The 23,266-nt window shown below is 36.7% G+C and overlaps 1 protein-coding gene across 9 annotated transcripts in view; it reads left to right on the top strand.

The window, feature by feature from the left end:
• Positions 1-23,266, top strand: part of MAST2 (microtubule associated serine/threonine kinase 2) — a 180,431-nt gene that overhangs the window by 31,276 nt on the left and 125,889 nt on the right. Inside the window, exons 1-2 of one of the 9 annotated variants that reach the window (XM_071750259.1) lie at positions 13,193-13,510; positions 14,257-15,083. The exons of 6 other annotated variants lie outside the window; for them this stretch is intronic. In XM_071750259.1, coding sequence (XP_071606360.1) covers positions 15,045-15,083 — 39 coding nt within the window. In that variant the 5' untranslated portion in view covers positions 13,193-13,510; positions 14,257-15,044. Of the gene's footprint in view, positions 1-13,192; positions 13,511-14,256; positions 15,084-23,266 lie in introns of those variants that run through there. 2 more of the 9 variants (XM_071750255.1, XM_071750258.1) reach the window with 2 other exon arrangements.

Genomic DNA, 23,266 nt, shown 5'->3' with positions numbered 1-23,266 from the left:
TTGGTGCCTATTTGAGGGGTAAGGACTGGGTTAATGGCAGCATTTGTTCTTTAAGTGCTTGAAGCCACAAGGCTCTAATTGAAGAAATGACTGTTCAGACCTCATTACTTTAATGTGGTCATATGGTACAGTGACAGTAAAAGTAGTTACATTAGGAGCTCCTGTGGCAGGGTTCATACTTTGTCCATGAAAACAAATTATTATATGAAACATGGAATTAAAGTTCTCTGCCTTAGGGTTTAAATAAAACATGAAACTGGTCTGATATGGTTTCTGTACTTGTCTTCACTATAAATTAGAAATATTTGCATACGTTTAATATAAAGAATACTGCTACATGATTTGCTTACACAAGTTACAGTGCTTGCCTTCGGTTTTTCACAAAAAGAGGTGAAGTTAGGTACTTTAGTTAGATACAACTTGCAAAGTATCCATCTAGATACTTCGTTACATCTTTGTTTCAAATAGGAAACCCTACAAAGGTACTTCTGGCAAATTTGCATCTCAAATTTTCTAAATATTGATAATTGAACTAATTTAACGATTGAGCTGTTGCCAAGGAAAATACTTGATGTGTTTATTACAGTGCCAAGAATTCAAGGGTTGAAGACAAAGGTCGTGATGTTCATTACTGCTTGAATTTCCTCAGCGTTTCTAACCTTGGTTGCCTGTTCACATCTCTGCATACTCTGCTGTCTCTGGCATGACAGGGATCACTTTTGGGATCCCTCCTGCCTGTTCGGATGTTCCTAAATTCTCCTTTCCCCCCTGTGTTCTCCCAGAAGTGTTTATTTTTAGTCTCTGGCTTCCCCTATCCCCAGGAAACAGGGAAAAACCCCTCCTTACAGTAAAAGTTACTTACTATTTGGTGATAGCCAGCAAAATGAATTTGGACTGCTTTGTGCACAAGTATCCTTCTACCGTGCACACCTCCTTCATCCTTCTCCACCGTAAAATGCTTTGAGCTGTGGAGTTTTGGTCTGGGAATCTTAGTGTGAAAGCTGTAGAGTTTTGTGTTGTACTACAATTTTACTGCTGCTCAAAATTTACACAACTCTTTCTTATACAGTTACTAGTTCTGGTACAACCTTAATTTGTATCTCTTTACTAAACCAATGATGGACTTTTGATCCATAAACTATTTGTTTCTGCCCAAACCACACCATGCAATGTAAAATTAAGTGGATTAAGTGGATATTATTAAATCTACTGATAACTATTTGTCTGGTTTTAGGTAAGTTTGTGTTGTTTTGCCATAATAGTTGCCTTAATTTCAAAATAAAGTAAAATGTGGGATGTTACAAATTTGAAATGCATGCATTTCTTAGGAAAAAAAATCTAATAACTTATGAGAACAGAATAGGCTAATGAAATAATTAGGTAAGTTTGTCAATATAAACTGGTGGGGGTTTGAAAGAAAAGAGGAATGATTTGTAATCTGGACATGCATAACTAACTGAATTGAGAGGAAAAGTACTGTGCCAACATTGTCAAATTGTATTGATCAGGCATCAGGATCAATCCTGATTAAATAGGTAGCTATTTAAAATGGTATATTTGACAATGACATTTTTATTTTCTATATGATTACTTGGCTGCTGACATTTTCTTGATGTAATTTACATACTGTGTTTAAAATATTGCTGTCTCAGAAATAGTTGAATTGTAATGAAGAATAGAAAGAATATCAATCTTTTTAAAAATGAGAGGTATTGAAAACAGGGACCCTGTTCCATGTGGATTATTGTCAGACAAAGCTGTGGTTATTAACTTACCCTTGGAAAGTGTCAAGAATAGATAAATCCTGTTTAACTGTAGAGGGGGTGATTGGCTGTTAAACTCAGCTCTACAATGATGTGATAGATACCCCTTACTGTTCTAATTGCAAAATTTTTCTGTTTTTCCATAAGCAACAGGTAAACTGTTGCTCTTCAATCTCACTATATATAGCAATAATTTCAAGGGAAATTCTTGTGGTGCCTAATTTCTTCAGTGCAGTGTGTCAATGATACACTCTTTTCTTTGCTATCTGATTTGTTTTCTGCTCCGTTATTAACAAGGCTTTTATCATCAGGCTTTTCCTACATTGTATGAAATCTCCATCCAAGAACATTCATAGACACCTATTAGAAATTGTTAGCTCCATTTTGCCTTGCACATCAGGAAACTTCTCCAATAGTTTGGGGGTTCAAAAGTAGGTGATCACTATTTCACATTCTGAAGCGAGTAGTGAAAGGTTGGTTAGACTCCATTTTGTGTTAAGCAAAATGGATAAAGTTGATTTAACTCCATTTCACTTAAGCTACATAATTGAGCTTATCTTTCTTGTTACAAGCTTCTGTTCTTTGTTGAATCCCTCAGTTCAGAGTAGTGGAAAACGTGTAATTATGTTCACTACCCATAAGTATAATTATAACATTTTCTACTGTATGTTTTACATATAATGACTTGAATTCTATAAAATGCTCCAATTCTGACATGGCTGTGCTGAGGACTGGCTGTCTCATTTACATGCAGCTCTGTGTCCTGGTACTGTGCCTTCAAAGTATATGGGAAAGGTTAAAGAGGTTGGGATTGTGGCTGGCTGGTGCTGCATGTTTAAAGAACCTCCTCCCCACCCCCATTTGAAGCAGACAAAGCATCAGCAAGCAGCACAGACCACCTAAGTGTTGAAACTTGGATCTAATTAAGTAGTAGTAATCTGAGGCCTTTATTCCCCTCTGTACAATAAGGACAGGTGATACAGGCTGCTGAGGAGGGTTGGACACTGAAGGCTGAAATGTTAGAGGGAGACTTCCAGTACTTCCATGTAGAGTGGACACGTGCACTGGGACGTGGTGAGAGCAGACCTTGCATGTCAAGCCTTAGCAAAGAGCCTGTGGAGAGGTAACACTGCTTTTATCCTTAGCAGTGCTCAGTTCTGGTTTTAAGTATGTCAAAAAGCCACCCTAAAGGCTCCATCTGGAATAAATGGATGCAGAGCAAAAAATAGTAGTTAAAAAAAAACCCCAAAATCACTAAGGTTGCTTTTGATTTCAGGAAGATGAACAGATTTAGAAAGAGAAAGCTTGTAGAAGAGCAAGGAACATGAGCTGAGAGGCCTGAATCTTTTTCGCCTCCATACAATCTAGTTAGGGGCTTCCTTTTCAAGGCAGAGAAATGCAGTGAAGGGTTAAAAGGAAAATGGAATGATTAGAAACCAAATAAAGGAGTTGTTACCTCAGTGAGCAAAAGGAAATAATGACATAGCTCTGAGTGTAATTTACCATTTGGTTTCATTAACACAGTCTTTGAATACAGCAGCCTTGCCAAGTCATTCAGAGAGCCCTGGTAGTGCTGACCTCACTGTTCATACGTTGCTATTGCAGTTACGTTTATCATCAGTGGTTTTATATTTATTTCTAGGTCATCGACTAAAATGCTGAATAGTGTTATATGCATGTCTGTTCTCTTTACACAGAATGGCCATAGTAACAATTCTGACAGCTACTTATAAAAATTCAATTGATTGGCAGGTTCTTAACCTAGAAGTTTTTTGTTTCCTAGAGATTAATTTTTTTTTCCTTTAGAAAGAGATTTTGCAGGCAAGTTAAAAGTTCTGAAGTTCTAAGTCTGATGGCTACATGTTTACTTTATCAGCAGAAGCAACAAAAATTTAAACACCTCAACCCTCATTTCCCCCACCCAAAATCAGCTAAGAGCTGTCCTCAGAAATTGCAGTGATTTATTTGTAACTTTATTTTTTTCCATGAAACTATCAACAACTGTTGTTACGTCTCCTTTTTCTTTATTTGGAAAAGCTGATACAGGATTAAAATATTTATTTTGCTGGGGATTGATGTTATCCTAGCTGCTCTGAAACCTCCTGGATAATCTGCTTACTCCTTGACTCTTGTTTGGCCAGGTAGGAGTGGGCTTTTCTTAACTTTTTTTCAGCTTCCTGTTGCAAAAGAAGCTTTGAAGGCAGTACTGGGGAGGAAAGGAGTCTGAAATTCAGGAGCATGAGACAGGGAGTAAGCTGCTACAACAAGCTGATGATGCAGGTGCCTGATACCTTTGAGGTGTATTCAGAATCATGCTGCTGTTATTGTGTTTGTCTTTTGCCCATTGCAGCTTGCACTTTCATTTCAATACTTTCTACTTCAGTGACTTCAGAAAGAAACCATAGGAGACAGGGGTTTCTTCAGTTTTATTACCTGTTCTGGAAAGAACTTCTCCTTCCCTTGAATTCTGCCTTGACTGTACAGATTTGTGTTGTGCTATGAGATCATTCTTTCAATATAGGCTTGTTTATTTCACGACTTTGGCAGTTTTGGAAAGCTCCTTTCAATTTTAAATCACCCACCCTTTGCCTTAACAGATTATTTTTCAGCATGGAACTGTGGATTGCTACTGGTGACTGTCAGTGTTTCTTTCTTCTTTGAAGACCGAATGGTTTTGTAGAATTGAATTCTCTATTTTGTAATGTAGTTTCCTGCATTAATTAGTTTCTTTCTGGATCCTGACAGACTCAGTAGGATACCAGTCTTCTGAGAAGCCTCTTTTGTTGATGCATTTAGAAAAGGCTCTACTTGTTTTGTGGAAATAATTTTTTTCTAGGGATGCTGCCAAGACTCAGAAGACCAAGAAATCTTACGGCTTTGTATTTGAGAGCAATCAAAGTGGTACTCATCACCATTTTGTCTCTATAGAGATGGAACAGAGATGTAGATGAATATGTATTTTTGGCATCAGCTTTAACCAAAATTGCAAGTAGTGGTGTAAACTATTGTGATTACCAGAAACATCAAGCAGTGTTAGGGAATCCAAGTTTCTGCAATTGTTCCTTCTTTCCTGGTAACTTCTGAGCTGCTGGCCCATTTTCATACAGGCTTGAAAAGAAGTAGAAAGGTCAAAAATAATTTTGTGATTCCATGAGGATGGGAACAGAGTAGGAGGCACCCCTGACATGGTCCAAGAGAGGCAGTTAATTGTTTATTGTGGCTTGGCAGCATTGATTGACATTCAAATATGACAGCTCTTGATTAGCTGGGGGAGATGCTGTTTGAAATGGAGCCTTCCTTCTGTAAGGACCATGGAGGGAACAAGCTGGAAAAATGACAATCTCAAGACTTTAGGAAGCCATGTGACTTTAATTCTGTTGCTTGAGAAGCAGCTTGTTTATATTGCAGTACTGAAAGAATTTGACATTATTCTCTTTCCAGAAATACTGATGTTAGTGGGCAAGGTTAAATGGACAGCTTTTGAAACACTTTGAAACATGTAATGCTTCCTTGTTGTCAGTTTGGCATATTACTGTTATTGTGGAAGGAATGGTGGAAGGCTACTCCAGCAAACTGAAGATTTCTATGTGCAGCCTTTGCAGGGTTCTGTGGTTTTACCAAGCTGAGGCTGCACTGAAAGGTTAGCACAAGGAAGTGATGGGTGTCTTTCCTGGGCTGTAAATCTGACCTTTCAGAAAGCCTGGGAAGGAACAGGGACAATTTGGTTGTGCTTATTGGAGCAGAGGATACTTGTGGCATCATCTGCAGTTTATTTCTTCGCTTTTCACTACTAAAGACATTAAAAAAATTAGTATTCTACAAGCTTGAAAGGGAAACTATTATCTAATTGGCTTTTGGTTAGGAGGATACTGATTTCTAGGTCAATGTAAAACAAATGAGCATTTCAGTTGAAGAGGAGCAGCTGTTCCAAAGCCCCTTTCCACAGTGCCTGGTTTTGTTAAGGATAATTATGTCTAATTTTAAATTATGATAGCTTTGAGTATTGAGCTTTGCCTTGTTACATCCACTAGCTCATTCTCCTTCATCAGTAAGAATGTTCCATCATGGAGCTGGGTTTCTGATTGGATTTATTTTTCTTAGCCTTTTGAATAATGAAGAGGAATACAGCTTTTAAGATGAGGTTTTCAGCACTTTTGTGCCAGTGTAACCATACTCCCATTTTATTTGTCAGTGTCTCAAAACAGATACAGCGTTATCTGATTCCTGTGGTAAGACACTGCTAGGAAAATACATATTTATGTAAACGTGTAATACTTTTGTTCATCTTTTTAGCTTGAGAATGAAAATGTTAAACTGTAGTGCTGAAAAATCCAAGAAAGCTCTTGTCAGCCCTTGGAAGGAAACATATGCTAAAGATGTCCTGTGGATTACATACTGCTTATTTCAATTAACACATTGATATTCTCTGTCAGTTCCTGAGACAAAAACCCAGGTGACATTTCAAATGATGCATGAAAATGATATTTCAATCTTTCACTGATAAGCTTGTGTTTTTTTTAAAACAGAACAAAAGGTTTCAGCTGCTAAACTCGATGTTATATTAGTAATTTAGTAGGATGTCTGAACACTTTAAAGAACAAATCGTAAATATATTGATGTTGCAATGAAGCACATTTGCTTTTATGAAATGTTTGTTGCTGGCTATGGCAGTATTGTAGTGTCATGCATAAGCACTATCTGTTTGCATTGAGTTTGGATTAAAATGTATCTATAACTCTCCAGACATGAATAATATCTGTTTTTTTCAATTTTTTACCTGCTAGCTTTATGGAAAGAAGTTGTCTTCACATACCTTTTAAAATAATGAATGTCACAATTTTCCTTTGAGAAACATTCTTTGAGGTTCTTGGTCAACATCTCTTACTGTCTTTTGTATCCTCTCCCCTGACTTAATGTAATAGATTCTGTTAAACAAAACTAAAAAAGTTTGAGAAATTGCCAAATTATTATTATGCATCTGTTTTTTTGAGGAAAAATAGCTTTCTAAGGGAAAAAAACCCTCATAAAAATGGGAGTTATGACACAGATCCTAGCAAAGATGAAGGATTTAAAAAGGGTATTTGTCATTGCACTGTAAATCTTGGAAATCCTGAATTGATTTGATCTTTTAATTTTCTTTCAGTTCTTGCTCTAATTTTGTGGATGAATGTTGGGAAAAGGGGGCATCTATAAAAAACCCAAGCTTTTAACAACCAAGCTTTTAAACAAGCTTTTTTCCCTAGTATTTTAAGGGAAGGACAAATTTGTGAGAAATGAATAGCAAAATTTTGTCTAGGACCAAAAAAGGAAGAATAAAAATCTGGCAATCCATCAGTGAAAAACTGCTGTGAGGTGTCTTGCTAGGTATCAAGTAAGCTTAGTCCAGTGTGGAGAAGGAGGCCAGGGGAGAGTAGATTCCTTTAACTCCAGATATTTTACCTTTTCATCTTCAAGTGTGTATTTCAGACGTAGTATTTGAAGATACATCATGTTGGTCTTAAGCAGACAAAATGGTGCAATCTTTGGAGATTTGTCCAAGCACTTTAATGTCAGCTGGAAACCAAAGTAAGATTCAAGGTGTACTGAAATGAATTCCATGTGGATTAAATTGGAAAAATATAGTTATAGCTGTAGACTCTGTTCTGAGCAGAATAATTAAGAAAAATTGGTTGTTAACTTTCATGGCTTGTTTTGCAAAGCATCAAGTGTTTGTTCTGAAGAACTGAATGTCTAAAATGACACGTTCCATATATACAAGTGAGAAGAAAATACAGTGAAATACAGCTTGATATAGTTTCATACCTCTGCAATTTCTTGTACATAAAACTGTAACTCTGTAAAAGAAATGCTATCTCTATGTAAAAGTTATCTAGCTTGAACTTTGAAGTCAAATGTGGCTTTATTGGTGCCAGTACGAATTGGAAGCAGAGTTTACAGATTGAGTTTACAGAACAGGCAAATGTGTGAACCTCTGCTGCTGCAGGGAGGGTGTTGGTAGCCAGGGAGAGTGGAAGAACAGAAGAGAATAGTTGAAAATCTGTAGAGTAGAATTTCCAGGGTATTTCTCTGTGTGTGCTTGCATGAGATATGAGATACATCCATAATTTGTAGCTTTTATGAAACTAGTTTCTGTGTCAAAATAGCTCCTGTGCTAACTGGGTTCATGATGTCTTCCCTTCAGGAGTGAAACTACAGTTTTTCTTTCCGTAGTCTTTTCACTACATATTAATACTTTCCATGAGGGAAGCACACACAGGGGTTGGTATTAGGTTCTTGAGCTTTGTTTTTGTTGCCATTCTGATTAGAGGTATTCACTGCTGCTTTTTAAGTCCCAATGTCTCTAAAGAATGAGGGTTGTCTTAAAGTAAAAGATTGCCGGTTTGATTATATCATCTAAATATTTACTAAACAGACATTATATTCCCCCAGCTTGAAATTTGCAGCAGATATTGAAAAAGAAGTGTCTGCTTTTTGCAGTAAGTGTTTCCTTTAAAAACAGTGTTTGAAATGTAGCATCAGAGCAGCTTTTTTCCATTCTCTTCTAATGGCAGTTCAAGAATGTTTGCATGGTGAATTCAACATCTTCTGTAAATATTAAAGCTTAGGTGACGGTTCCTTCCCAAAGATGTTGCCTTTCAAAGGGGATTGAGCCAAGGAACTTGTTTCTGCTTGGAAGCTGCTATCTCTTCTGAATATGCCTTCTCTGGTACACTATGGAAACAGTTGGGTCTGCAGATGAATGAACTCTTTCCTCCTCCCTTGTTGACAGCAGATTTACATCTGTATGGCAGGGTGGGTGTGCTGCCTCTCAGAATGGAGTCAGTGTGGGGGATGGGGCATTCCTGCCCGGGAATCTAAACCTAACAAACTGGAAACAGAAAACTCAATGTGAAAGCCTGATTATTCTGTAAACTTTGAGGCTTCTAGACTTTTTTCGGCATTTCTTCTCCCTGGGACCAAGCCTTATAAGTGAGTTTGCCGTGGTTCAGAATGAGCTCCGGCTATGGTTCAGTGTTAGTGCACAGCTTTGCTCCAAAGGTCTGAGTTTATCGTACTGAATCTTGTAAACAGGCAGGAAATCCAGAAGTTCAGACAAGCTGTCAGGCGAGTTTCCTTAGGCTGACTGCCAAGTTATTTTATTTATATATTTATTTAAAAACAAGCTAGCTCGTCAGCCTTCCTTATTTCAATAGCCTGTCAGTTTTTCTAAAAGGGACATGTTTTTAAATCTCCAGATAAACATAGTGTGATCAAAATAAATAAATAAATAACCCCCAAACACATTTCAGATTGACAGTGAAACATTTGGCTCATTTTGGTTGCAGAGACAAATGTTACCAAAGACTTTAAAGTTTCCATTGAAATTGCCAGCTGATAATATTTTGGAAAGTGATCTTTTTTTTTCCCCTAGCAGATGATATCTTATGTAAGGAAATGTTATATCTTTAAGGTTTGCCACAAGTTGATGTTCTGTTGTTTTTAATTTTGACTAAATAGAGGGGGAAAATGAATTATGAATCATGAAAAATGTCAATTTTTACTCAGTATTTTAAATCAGGCAATTGTTCTTTTTAAAGTTCCTTGATAATAAAACTATGCACTAAAAAGCATTGCATCCTGTTGCAGACAACTGAAAATCTGCTGGTTTATTTTGGCTTATTTTGGTTGGGAGTACTTTGTATGGCAGAGAATGAACGGGTCCTGCTCATTGATCATCCTATGGTGGAAATTGATGTCCTTCACACTGTGTCTCCTATGATGGGGTCCCAGTCGTGTTTTGAGAATTTCTGGTGTTTCTGTGGTCAGTCCTAAATGTCACAATTGAGGTAATACCTTTCTTAAGTTGTCAATGGAAGTGGACTCAGACATCTCGTGTTACCAGTTCACGATGTGCAGCTCCTGAATTCACTTAAGCTATACCAGAGAGTACACAAATTTCTGATCCACAGTCTAATGATCTGATTGCTAAGATAGCATTTACTGATAAGATGGCAGGATCCCAAAAACTTGAAAGGAGTGGGAAGTCATAGCTAAATTAATTGCTCTCCTCTTCATATTTTATTTTAATTCTTAATAAACTGGCTAAATTTTTTTCATGAGTGTTGAGTGATTTCTGAAATATGCCTGAAGTTTCATTTATAATTTAAGATACGTAGAAGGTATTTTATATTTAGGATATATAGTACAAGAAACAAACTGAGCACAGCTTGAAGATGAGCTGTGTGATTCTACACAGATACTTCTTTGTGTGTATGTATATGTACATTCTCATATATTAGATACAGACTCCTTATCTCCCTTTGCAGTTGCTTTGGTGACTAGAAAATGTGAGCAATGAGATGATAGCTTATTTACAATTTTTCAATTTTTTTTTTTTCGTAAAATGTAGTGTTCATAGAAACAATTACACTACTTCATGGAGACTTCCTCTGGTTATTGCTCTCCTAACTGTGTGATTGGGAAGCCTTTGGTCATCTTCCACTGATGCTATTCTGAGATCTGTGAGCTACAGAATATGAGACAGAATTGTTGCTTTGATTATACTGAAGTTAATGGATGGAAAACCCCAGTCATTTGCACACTGTTATTGGAACTGTTATAACTTTCAGATTTTTCTTCTACAAGACAGAGGAGTAATAGATTTTGGTAGCAGGCAGCAGGATGAGGTCTGAATCAGCATTGATGAGAAATTTCTTCTTACCTATTCTTGAAACCAGTGAAGTGTTTTGGGAGTCTGAGTATCTTTTATGAGTACATAATATGAAGAGAAGGTAATGACCAAACCTGAATGGAGACCATTCCTACAGTTGATGTGCCTTCTGGCACATGAATAGAGAGTGATTGGCCCAACAGATTTTCCACCATTTTGCAGAGAGAGGTAGGCTTCATTATTGTCTAGAATGTAAGGAATAAAATTCCAGGTCCTCATAATATTCCTGTGGTCCTTCTTGTGATAGTTAAAGGAGACTGAGTTCTCACAGTCACTTAACTATGACCTTTTTCTGCCCTGGAAACATTAATTTTGGATCTTTTAATTTTATCAATACTTATCTTAAAATATAGGTAATATAGATGATCTTTCTCTAATGATCTTATTAATATCATTCACAGAGACAATACCACTCACTTATGACATTTAAGTTCCTTTGGTCTGTTCATGGATTAAATGATATAGCTATTGTTCTATTTTTTGAATTATTTTTCAGTTTAGAATTTCACTGTTACCCCTCATTCCTTTGTGGAGTTGCTGCCTCTTAAGATGCAAGTCACTGTTCTCTCCAGCAAGCACCTTACTTTCTACCTAAACAAAAACCTAAGCTAATGGGCTCACTCAGTATAATAATTCTATCTGTAGTAGCAGGTGTCTAAGGCAGAGTCTCTTCCCAGAACCGTTTGAGCTGTTTGTCTCTGGGTTGTCTTTGGCTTTTTCTGTTTTAAGAGTTCTTGGCTGATCCTTCAATGATTTGTCCAGAGGCTTTTAGCCATGCTCGTGGGGTTATTTCAGCCTTTTACAGCAAACAGCAGCCCAGTGTGACTGTTGTGTAAGGCAATACCTCATTTTGTTTCTTTGAGAATTGCTCTTAGCCTCATTTAATTCATTCTAGGATTGGCAAGCTGATAAACTGTTCTTAGCTATTTATCAGACTAACTATGGTAGGAACACACTTACTGGAAGCTCATGGCTCTTTCCATTTCTTGATGTCTTCAAATAATTAAGAAATCATCAAGAAATTATGTCTCTCAGAGAGAAAGCTGAAGCCAAACAGGAATTGGTTGGATTTTGTTCAAATGATCCCAGTACCAGATACTGTAATCCTCAAAGGATTCAAATATTACATGACCTCCTTCTTTTGAATTTTTCTTCTGATAAACACCTCTTTTATTAGACCCTTTCTAAATGCTTCCTGTTTGTGAAAACTGTTTGAGAAATTTGTTTTATGGTTAACTTTTTATATAACTAATAAAACACACTTTGGGTACTTCAGTTTAAGTAATATATCTCATAATGAAATGTCTTACACAAATCCATTCTCATCTTTCATTGAAGGCTTATCTGCAGACCTTTCAATATGTTAAAATGAATGTCCAAGGATTTCATCTCTTGATGAAACGACAGATAAATTTCAAAAGGTATTTCATAAGAAAAAAATTCCATGTCAGTTGGTTTTAAATTCCATTTATCCTTTGCTTGATTCAGTTTGGTACCAAATATTTTTTCTACCCTCTTTTATTATTGCTTTTTCTGTGGTATGTTTTGTTGAAGGAAGGAAAAGGGAGAGTGGATGAGTGTTAATAGTTAAGTAGGAGGGAATAAAGGTGGTCACCATATTTGGGATCTCTTTGGTGGTGGTTTTTGATCTGACATTTTAAGAATTGTTTGCTCTGAAGAAGGGAAGAGGCAAGGGAAGGCAGAGGCAAAACCATGCCTGCTTTTTTGCAGCAGTCCTGATTGGCTTCTCTACCCGAGAACCAGGGTAAGTGTGGCAGGCAGCCAAGTTGAAAGCGTTCTCCCCGAGAAAGCTTGAAATTTGGAAGAGAACAGATGATTCTCATGGTATTTTGAGACTTGTGCCAGCCTCAATCAATTATAAGTCACTTGTGAAGACGTTTTGAGAATTGGCAACATCTGAATATTAAGGTAAATAATCCAGGGAGGATGCGATGCTTACGTGTTAACGAGAATGTTTTCAGTTGCATTATAGAAACAAGTGAGGTTTTATTTGTGTGTGGAATCAAGCTTAAATCTTTTCATGTAATGGTTGATTTAGGAGGAAAATACAATGTGAATGGTATTGCATAACTGTTATAAATCCCCGATTACTCTCACAGTGTGTTGTTTAATACTAGTGGCCTAAGAAGAAGTAAGATCAGTGATCCTATTAGTGCATGGTCTAGTATAAATTTTCCTAAAATTTATTATACACTAAATACAAAATGCATGTAGTCTGAGTATCCATGCCAAAATGCTTTGTTTCTGTGGGATTTTTGCTTAAAAATAGAATTTGTTTGAGATTGGTATCTGGTAAGTCAAGTTGCACTCTTTGGAATATTTTTCTGAGGAAACATATTTGATGGCAAAATGCAGGAATCAGTATGGAAACACATCATAAGTATTATTACAGTGAAGAAATACGATTTATGTTTCAGTTTCCTTTTAAACAGAGCTTTTTAGGTTGCTGTTCTCCCTGGTGACATGTCCTGAAGTTCTCATGCAGAGTTTTGCGTGCAGCTTGATGCTTCCCAGTTACATTTGCAAAAGAAGATACTGTTCCTTTAAAATCAAGTGGCTCATTGAGTTGTTTTTACTAGCGCGCTGCTTTTTATATGGTACAGTATACTCCATGCAAATGAGCTGCCTGCTCAGCCTCTGTGTGGCTGCTTGCCCTGTTGGGGAGCTCACAAAGACTCTGCAGACCTAATTCAGCATTCAGTTGTTTAAAACGGCAGATGGAAGGAGGAATCGGCAAGATGAGGATTTATTAGCTACTCACAATAAAAGACCACACTCGCTCCCCGGAGGATCAGAAAAAGCCTGGTGAATGGGATTGAGTTGTATCTGCTTTCAGCTGACTTTACAATGATGCGTTTAGCTCATGTGACTCGGTCACTTAGCGTGAAGATCAGCTAAAGATTTCCATGTAAATATATATTCCTTTAAGCACCACCAACCTGTGTGCTTGTGTTGAGACCTTTTTTGGTTTGCAGCTGTCATAACTGTGGGAACAGGAACACTTCCTCAAGCTGTGGTAGGCAGCCTACGGTTTGGGCTCTCATTGTTGTTGCATTTGAACACTTCAGGATGTCTGGCTGAAATCCCCTCATAAACACAGCTTTTGATGAAGTTTGATTTTTTTTTGTTTGTTTTTTAAAAAATTTATCTTGTGAAATCCTTCAGAGGCTGAAGTTAGGTTGTTTTTAAATGCAGCGTTTATTTTCAGAAGTTATAAATAGACTCTTCCTAAGCTTTTGTCAAGAGATGAAATCTGTTGCTTTAGCTTTCTGCTAAAAAAATTGAAGGTCGTTGCGGCAGTAGGGTGTTCTTTATATTAGAAATATTTTCTTTTTTCCTTTCCAGTATAGAAAGGGCATGTGTAGGACAAAGGGTCCTTGACATGCTCGGTAATTTAAATAATGGTGGGATGAATATACTTAGATTTTTATGTTGAAATGGTGCTTGATATAGCTAGAAGTTTTATTGTTTATTTTTCAAGCTAGGCTAACAGCTCCTTTTAAGATGTGTCTGGGGTACTGTACATAAAGGGGCAAAGCCTTTTTTGACCTTGCTGGAGTTGTCTCTTTGAAGATAGCTGGAAAACAGAAACTGCAAGGACAGACTGGAAAAGCCTTAGCTGAGCTGCGCTTTTTTTCCATATTTTTTTTTTGCCTTTTTGCCATGGATGACAAAGAAGGAAGGGCTCCTTAAGACAGCTCTGTCAGTGCTGAATAGATGAATGAATTCTTAAATGTTCAGAACTTGCAACATGTGTTCCAGACCCTTCCGTGTGTAAGAGTCGCAAGATCTCAGCAATGAACTAAAGAATGTGCCGTGTCTGCTGCTCCGAGGAGCCAGAGCACACCCCAGAGATAGCAGAGACAAAAGAATGTGCGACAGTATCTGAAGAATCTGACACTGGCTTTGTCGTACAAAGGAGTAAAGGAATTTTTCAAATTTTGGAAAAATAAAATTTCTGTTTCATCATAGTGAGGTTTTTCTGCGTTTTAAACAGTGCTGCATCCCGTGTGTCCACAGAATTGATTTTTTTAGTTAAGTATGACTCTGTGTTTTTTAAAGGAAATGTGACCTGGATTTTGGGAGCTTATTATAAACAGTAACTGAAGGCAGCTGTTGTAGTTTACTGATCCCTCAGAACAGCTCAAGTAAATGGAAATAAAGCAAAAATAGGTAGAATCTGAATTAAATTCCACTTTTTGGCCTGACGCAGAGTTGTAGATTATTACATATTTCTAGACAGTTGTGTGTATGAGGGGAATGAGACACCCAACCTTGAAAAAATTTAGGAAAGTCAAACATTTTTTTCCAATGTGAGCTGCTAAATCTGCCTCAAAAGAGGCAGGCAAAATTACATACAGATAGTCAGAGACCGTGGCTGCAGTTCTTCATGACAGGCAAGTGAAAGACCATGTCCTATTTTTAGGACGGAGTGGGGGTGGGAGGGGGAGAAAAGTTTGAAAATAATGGACTTCTTTAACAGTTAGAGAGCAAAGCTAGCCAGAAGCAAGTGAGCTTTAGCAGGAATTTGTGATCAGCAGAGTTGAAACATGGATGATTCAAGTATTCTGCGAAGAAGAGGGCTGCAGGTAAGTTTAACTTCAGTCTATTTCTTTTTTCTCCTGCTTGCAATGTCGACAATTTCGTAAAAATGCTGACAAACCTTTGGAGTCAGTCAGGTTGACTGAGAACATAACAGCAATGATAGAATTTTTGGTTTTGTGTTTCCATCTAGTGTCTATTTTATTAATTAAAAGTAGGACTTTGTACAAAGTCATAAAATAGTTTGTTAATTGCTTGGTTTATATCCAATAGTCTTGTGAATATTATTATGGAAAGAAGCAAAGTCTAAACTATGAAGCTTGCCTTAATTTTGAAAGTTCCCTTTTACAGATACTTACAAAAATCTGTAACTGAGTTTTCAGACTTGCCCCAGAGTAGCCATTTTAGTTGAGCATTATTTAGAAATTAAATGCCAAAGCAGAGTGGATATTCTCATTTATTTTAGAGCTATGCTTGTTTATTACTTCAAATGCACAGTAATTCAAAACCAAAATGCAGTTTGACAATACAAACAGTATTTATATTTTGTTTTCAACAACTTTCATTAAGCTCTCATACTTACGCAATTTGTTTGAACTTTAACATACTAGTGAAGTTTTATTTTATAGTGGTGCTGTGGAAGCTTTATTCTTTTGCTATAGTATAACAGAGGTGGTAATTTGTGTGTCTATGGCTTATGACGATTGAACTGATTCTTATGGAGTAAAACAGCTGGAAGAGAGTGAGCTGCAAAATCTTGTGTGAGCTGAGCATGGAATAAATTTTTGCTTGAAAGCACCATGTTCCCTTTCTTTGCTTTGTGATGGGATATAGCCTATTACATACTTGCTAGGATAAGTAATTGTTTATAGACCATGGACCTTGCCTATTAAAACAAAAGGACAGACATGGTTAATTTAGCTTCCTTTGAGGGAAATAAATTGACCACTTTTACATACTACCATTCATGCCTTATGCATGCTTTAAGGCAGCTACAGAATCACAGAGTTATAGCTGCATTATCTGAGTAGATTCTATGTCTCACTTTTTAATATTTTGTGCATATTTTGATTTTTCTTACTGTAGTAGCTTGACGCAATGTGCTGCTTCTACTGTGGTGACAGTGTTCATGGTAGTACATTTACTCATCATAAACCCAGCTATGTATATTTTGTGTATAATTGAATATATATAGGGATAATTAAAACTGGATTTGGATAAACTGATGTTAATTTTAAATATATTTGACCATTCAGAACTTCATAGCTAAAAAAAAATTGTTTCTGACCATAGATAATACAAATTTTTCAAGCCCTGCATACTGATTGTTTAGAGCTTTCCTGAGCCCAGAATTTCTCTGGGAGGCTGTATCTGTTTGACATGCAGGGGAGAGGTTTTCATGATGTTGCTTCAGGGGGATTATTGGAAAAGGAAGGGAAGTTGGAAGGAGCCCAGATGATTCCCATTGTCAGCAGAAGACATGCAGGGAAAGGGACTGCATTTCCCTGTACTAACTGTACAGGATGGTGGAATTTGATAATTTTAGTAGTCTTTAGCAGTTACTGTTGATATATGGTGGTGTGTCTGTAAACACTTGGATAGGTTTATATAAATAGTATCTACATCAAAAACACTTTGGGAACTAAGAAAATATGCTATAAGCACATCAAGAAGTAAGGCAGATGTATAAGTCAAAAAGGATGTTAATGTTGGATTTTTCCCCTTGTATCTTGGAGTAGACCTTTTAGATGAAATTGTGGCTTACAAAAGTGACTATTTTATTGATAACTTAATCAGGAAAAATTAAAAAAACATTTGGTTTATGTTGACACTGTCCATTAAGATGATTTATTTGGGATGATGGATGATAATAGTTTGGAAAGCCAGTGATGAAAAAAATTACTTTGCAAGTTCAAACTGGATGTTGATGACTTTTAAAATGAACATCACAGCCTAAATTAGAGCCTGTAATCCAAATTCTCCACTCAAAGCATCAAGAATTCCAAAGTCAGATCAGGTTACTGAAGGTCTTGTCCAGACTGTTTTTGACTATTTCGAGTGATGGAGATTTTGCAGACTTTCTTGGCACCTGTTCTGGTGCTTAATCACTTGTGCTGTGAAAATACTGTTTTCTTTATATTTTGGTATAGAAGAACACTTTACACAACCTAATATTTCATTTAGTATTTACAAGTAACCTTACTGTTTCATGTAGTATTTACAAATTGACTACTGAAGATTGACTGAGATGATTTTTTTTTCTTTTATCCCCATAGCTGGTGTTTCTGTTTTAGCTTTATATAGCCTCTGTGGGTTTGGTTTCTTGTTTGCTTCTTTACTTGGTTTTTAATTTTTTTTTTTCCTATTTTTTGCACAGTTGACTTAGACTTGTACTGATGGGCTTTGCTGAGGCTGCCATGTTGTAAGAGTTTTGTCCTTTTGTATTTTAATATCTTCCTGGTCATTTGGCATCTTATACGGTAGAATCCTTTTTAATTTTTGGTGATGTTTCAGTTTTCCTTCTCTTCTCTTTCCCTCTACTGCATCCTGTAACTGAATTCTCAGTATAAAGACAATTAACATTCCTCTTTCCTTTTTGGTATTATTCCTACTCAGTAACAAAAGCAGACCATTTTCAATGGTCACCTGTTCAAGACCTGCTTTTCATGACTTTCAGGTTTCTTTGTGCTCATTTCTCATGCATGTCTTACTCTTTTCAAAGCCTATTATTTTTTTCCCTGTTAAATAAACCATTCACCATCACCAGTTCTTCCTGTTCTTAAACAAATGTCTGCATGTTTTCCTATTACCTGAAATATACTTGGTGTCACTACTGTACTACTTTCTATTTTCTCTGGGAAATCTCTTCTGCAATGATCCCTGCAGTAAATATCAATATAATAGTGTAAGCAGATAACATCAAGGAACAGGAATTGTTCCTGCAGGCAAATGCAATATATTGATGCATGGTCTGTCTGTATCACCTTGCTCATTTGTTCTGTCTGTTGTTCCATCCTGTTTGGTGTCACAGATTTGGTTGACAAATTTGTAACAGTGAAATATGTGGAAATGAAGATCCAGAGGCAAAGAATTTTTTCTGTGTATATGTAAATATGTGTACATACAAATATATGCACACACACAGAATATGGCACAGTCTGATGCAGCTGTGCAGTAGTATTGACACAACGCTGAGCAAGTGCTTCTAATAATGGAATATTATTTAATTTTTAGTCTTTCATTCTAGGTAATGAACTTGGACTATTGACATAAGTTACTGCTTGGGGCAAGTGATAATGCAGGTGGTGGAGCTGCTTTTGATACATTGGGCAGAGATCTGTTAAGATTTATTTTAGTTATTTGTGGTGATGTAAACTACATCAGTGATACTAACAACAAATGTGACAAGGCCACCTAGGTTTGTTATTGTTTCCTATAACTGTGTATCCTTTGCTGGTGGTTTTTTTCATCTGTAAAATAGTAATACCCTGTGAAGATGAGTTTGTATTTTGAACACCACCTTGAACTGCAAATTTGTGATTTTTTCTTTTTTTTTCATTGCAGTAGCAATTGCAGTAGTAGGAAAAGTATCCTTTTCCTCTTCTCACACAAGCATGAAATTAGAGCTTCTGTCCCCAAAATCTGTACTAATAAGTGCAAGTGAGAAAAGAAATGGAGTGTGTGATATTCCGAATTTCAGTATCTGAAAGCAGTATTAAGATGTGGTTGGACATTATCATCACCACAGTTCTCTGCTCCACAGCTTCATACACAGTGTTAACCACTGCTCAGTTCCAATGACTTTTGGGCTAAGATAAATTATTTTCATTTACTTTGCTGGTTCCTTTTTTTGGGCTGGCTTCAGTGCAAACACAAAACAGAAGTAGCATCAGAAGAGTACTTGAATGTGTTTATCTTGGCTAGTATTTTCTACTACACAGTGTGTTGGTTCATATCTATATACATATATATATAGGACATATAAAAAAATCACCACCACCACCAAACCACTGTAGAATGATTTCTTAATTCTAAAGATAAATCTTACATTTTCCTCCTGGTGTGTGTGTGTGTGTGTGTGTGTGTGTGCAGAATTAAGGCATGGAAAATATAATCACAGAATATTTGGTGGACTTGTTTTTGAACGTACTTATTTTACTCAAAGGACTGAGCACTGTTTTGTTTGGTTTTATGGGGAAAGGGAATCAGGGTGGTTACAGAAAGGCTAAGAGTCATTGTATTTAACAAGAGAAGGCTCACTGTGCTCTTCAGTTTTCTACAGCTTAAACCTTCTCTGGGACATTTTTGGACATAATTTAGAGACCTTGAAAAGTGACACGTGCTTCAATTTTGTTTCCTTAAGATTGTCTTTCATAATTACTGAAGACATTTTTGTGCTGGCTACAAGCTGGTTATAAGGTGTAATAAAACATGCAGTGGGTAAGAATGTTGCTTTTTACAACATTTTTATGGGGAAGTTAGAAGTAGAAATTGTGTTCTGTGAAGGAAAAGAAACTGTTTACCATTAGGGGAGACTGAGTGGGACTCCAAATCAGTTTTATTTTAGTCTGCTTTTTAAAAACTTTTGATATATGTATTAACTGGGACGTTAATACATAAATTTTAAATTAGCTTTAAATTGAATTTAATTTTAGCATGAAAATGAATCTATGCACACAATAATAAGCGAAAGTCTTCATATATTACGAGTTTATTGGATTTGAGTTTCTGGAACGGCCTGCTACAAGGTATCCTATTATGGGAAATATTGGAGGAATCTACCTTTCCTTTTGCAGCCTTTAGGAGAAATTGGAGTGGCTTTTAGAAATTAGGTATCTGTTATCTATACATTTTTGATTCTTGTGATGCATTTTTCTTGACTTACACATCTTCTAGTTAGATGTCTTCTTGAGCTGTGCAAACCAGCTGATAACTCATTTACCCTTCACCCTCCTTTAAATTCCCTCCACTCCCCCAGATCCTCACTTCAGTGCTCCAAAACCAAAACTTGGTCTGGACAGGGGTATTGTTCACCTTGGTTCGGTGTTTGGCCTGGACTATATAATTCTCTTTGTGCTTTGAGCTGTGGTGGGAGACAATGGAAAGTATGCTGAAAGGAAAGAAAATGTTCAAGTTTTGAAGAGGATTGGTTCCTCTTCCATAATAGAGATTTATATTCTTTTGGGATACTTATGATACATTTAGGAGAAACAAAAGGAAAAAAAACCCCACAAACTGAGGCAAAAAAGTTTAAGTATCTTTCCTCAAAATCTTTGAGGGGATTATTTTAAATAGCAGTCTTCTACGATCTTTGAATAATAAACAGTATAAATTGGAGGGTACTTCTCTTAAGCTAAACACTGGTGCATATGCTGGCTTCCTGTAGTGTTCTCTTGTATACCCGGAATAATGGCTTTGCTCTGTTCTTCAGACAACAGAAGAATGACAGTGGTGTGGTATGTTTATATCAAAGCAAATCAGGTCTGATTTGGAAGCTCAAGCTTAAGTGTGCTTTCGAAAGAAAAATATAATTTTATTGAAATTATGTGTAAAAAAATCTGGATATTTCCTTGACTTACTAAAGTTACCTGTGGAAGATAACAGCAGCATGGGTTTAAAGTTTCACATTTGAGGTCTGGAATAGCTCATGGATGGCTTTCTGTAGGTACTTGTCATTGTAGTTAACTTCACTAATTCAAAACTTCAAAAAGAAAAAACAAATTATCTATGGAACATAATCACATTTTCCTTCTAATCTAGATTATTTGCATTAGCAAGATTTATTTTATACTGCTTAGAAATATATTAGGAACCTAATCGAATCCACAGATCAGATGTCTGCTGAGGGGCTTCCAACATTGATGAGGAGGCATCTCCAGTCACGACTGAAGAAGAGGTGATAAGATTAGGAGATAAATAAAAATGACTTGTACAGTTACAGAAATTGTAGACTTAGAGAAACTGCATACTGAGTTTCTTTAAAAAATATTAGTTTTTTAAAAGTCATGTTTTCAGGCTAATTCCAAAAGAAACAAGATTTTAAGCTCAGGCTTGGTTCATATTCTCCCAGTAACCTTTCAACACCTGAAAGGAATTAAAATATGGACTGAAGAAGATGACCAAAAGATATTTTAAGTTCTTTGGCTTCACTGAAAATTAGCAGACAGGAGGGGGATCCAGCTTAGTGTTATGAAGTTGGGAAGGCCAAATGAACCATTTGGGTCAATTTCTGTGGGTGCCTGGGCTAGCTGGATGGTGTCCACGAGCTTTTGCTCAGGTAGAGTATCTGAAATGACTTGAGTGAGGAGAAGGACTGGGGATCACTGACTGCAGATGAATGGTTACTAAATTTAATTAATCAGATCAGTCATAAACAACTTGTTTTGACTAAACACAGTCTGTGGAAACAAATTATGAAGTCTTATTATGTGAGTTTGTTATTATCTTGTGCTTGGATGCCACATGTTAGGGGAAGATGGATTCTTCTGGTGTGTACGAGTGTTCTACATCCCACTGTGGGACTCGGGACTCATGCTCCAGGAGGTGTGGAGCATTGTTGGTGTTTGGTGGATGTTTGCCTGGCACATGAGCTTTCATACTGGTTTTGTTGTTCAGCATTTGTGCTTGTGGCACACTTTGCCATGGAGCAGGAGTTTGGGGACCATATGCTTCTGGCATTAAGACATTAGAAAATATACCAAGGGAAACGTGAAACCTTGTCAGAATAAAAAGTCCTTGAAATATGGACAAGGATAAAAGGTTAAATGGTTTGCTCAGGCAGAAAGGATAGCATTTAGCTCCTGTCTTCAGGGTATTGTTAAATTGGTCTGATAATTTGCTGTAGTTATGCTTAAATAAGTGCTTTCAGTTTGTCAGTAAGGACTTAGTGAATGCTTGTATAGCTAAACTTTCTATTTTCAGCCTGTGAGAAAGGATAAAAATGCGAGTAATTAATTCTAATACTTCTGGAAGAAAGGTTTTGTTAGCAGGTGACTATGAAAAACTGGTTGCATGTGGGTGCATCTGAGTTTAAGTAGTTGTTGGACAGAGAGATTCTTCCAAAAGATAAACAGTGATGTCTTTTTCATACATTTCGTTGGCTTAAAAGTGTCTGCTTGGTAGACTTGCTGGTTGCCAGGAGAGCACTTTGCTGTTAGTGGTAGTTGCAGGTTTTGCTGTGTGGAAAGTGGCTTTTGTTTCTTTTCCTCTCCATTAGCCACTTGGAGTGCATCACTTGTGTTAATATCACTTCATTTTGTACTTGCTTAATGCTGGAAATCACCAGTATTAAAAGAAAAGCCACTTTTCCAACCTAGCAACATAAGACTCTGCTACTGTGCTGCAAGACCAGTGTTTAATCTGCTTATCTTTAATAGTCTTCACTGCTTACACAGACCCACTTACCTCTTTAATGAGAAGAAATGTCCTGCAGTGAGGCAACATGGATTTTGCTTCTAGGCTTATGTCATCATCCTGGAAGTTGAAATTGGTTACAGCACTTTTTATTTTCTTGTCAGTTCTGTTCCTTATGGTTGCCTCTTCAGTTTCGCTAACACACTGGGAAGATGGCTTGGTTTGTACAAGGGAAGTGAAAATCTGATCTTGAAAAGCTGTGTCAGTATTGAGTGGGGGCAGGTAGTCCTCTCATATTTTCAAGGGGTAAATATGAAGTATCTTTGCATTCTGAATGTTTGTAAGTTCTGGCTGCTAATCAAATAAATGACAAAAGTATATTATGAGTTGCAGTCTTTTAAAAACACCTAGAAAAGACTCTAAAATGTCAAGAGAGATTTAAAATTAGTTGTCAATATGTATCTGTATTTTCCATATGATTCAGCCATTGTTTCTCTGTTACTTTGCATTATATTGCTTTACCCATTAGTATTTCTGGAACTTCTAGTTTGTATGGGATTTTACCATTTCTGGGATCAAAATGGGATAGGCTTCCAAGATTGGTTGTTCTTGAATTTCTAGGAGCTGCTATTAAAAATATGGAGTGTAGACATCAAGGTGTGCCTGTGCAAAATACCTCTGGTATTTTTCTGTTATACTCTGAAGTGTGTGATATTAAATCTTCAAATGGGGTTTATATTGAAGAGCTGAATAGCCTAGACTTTTTTGGGATGCATACTTACTACAAAAGGGGGTTGCAGGTATCCATATTACTTCATTCAGCAGCAGTGCAGTGTGCAAATGAATCTCTTTTATCTTGGCATCCAAGACAGTTCAG

This window comes from Heliangelus exortis, chromosome 8 (genome assembly GCF_036169615.1).
Source record: "Heliangelus exortis chromosome 8, bHelExo1.hap1, whole genome shotgun sequence".
Lineage (NCBI taxonomy): Eukaryota > Metazoa > Chordata > Aves > Apodiformes > Trochilidae > Heliangelus > Heliangelus exortis.
The sequence above is the reverse complement of the archived record's forward strand: the minus strand, read 5'-3'. Positions and strand labels throughout refer to the sequence as shown.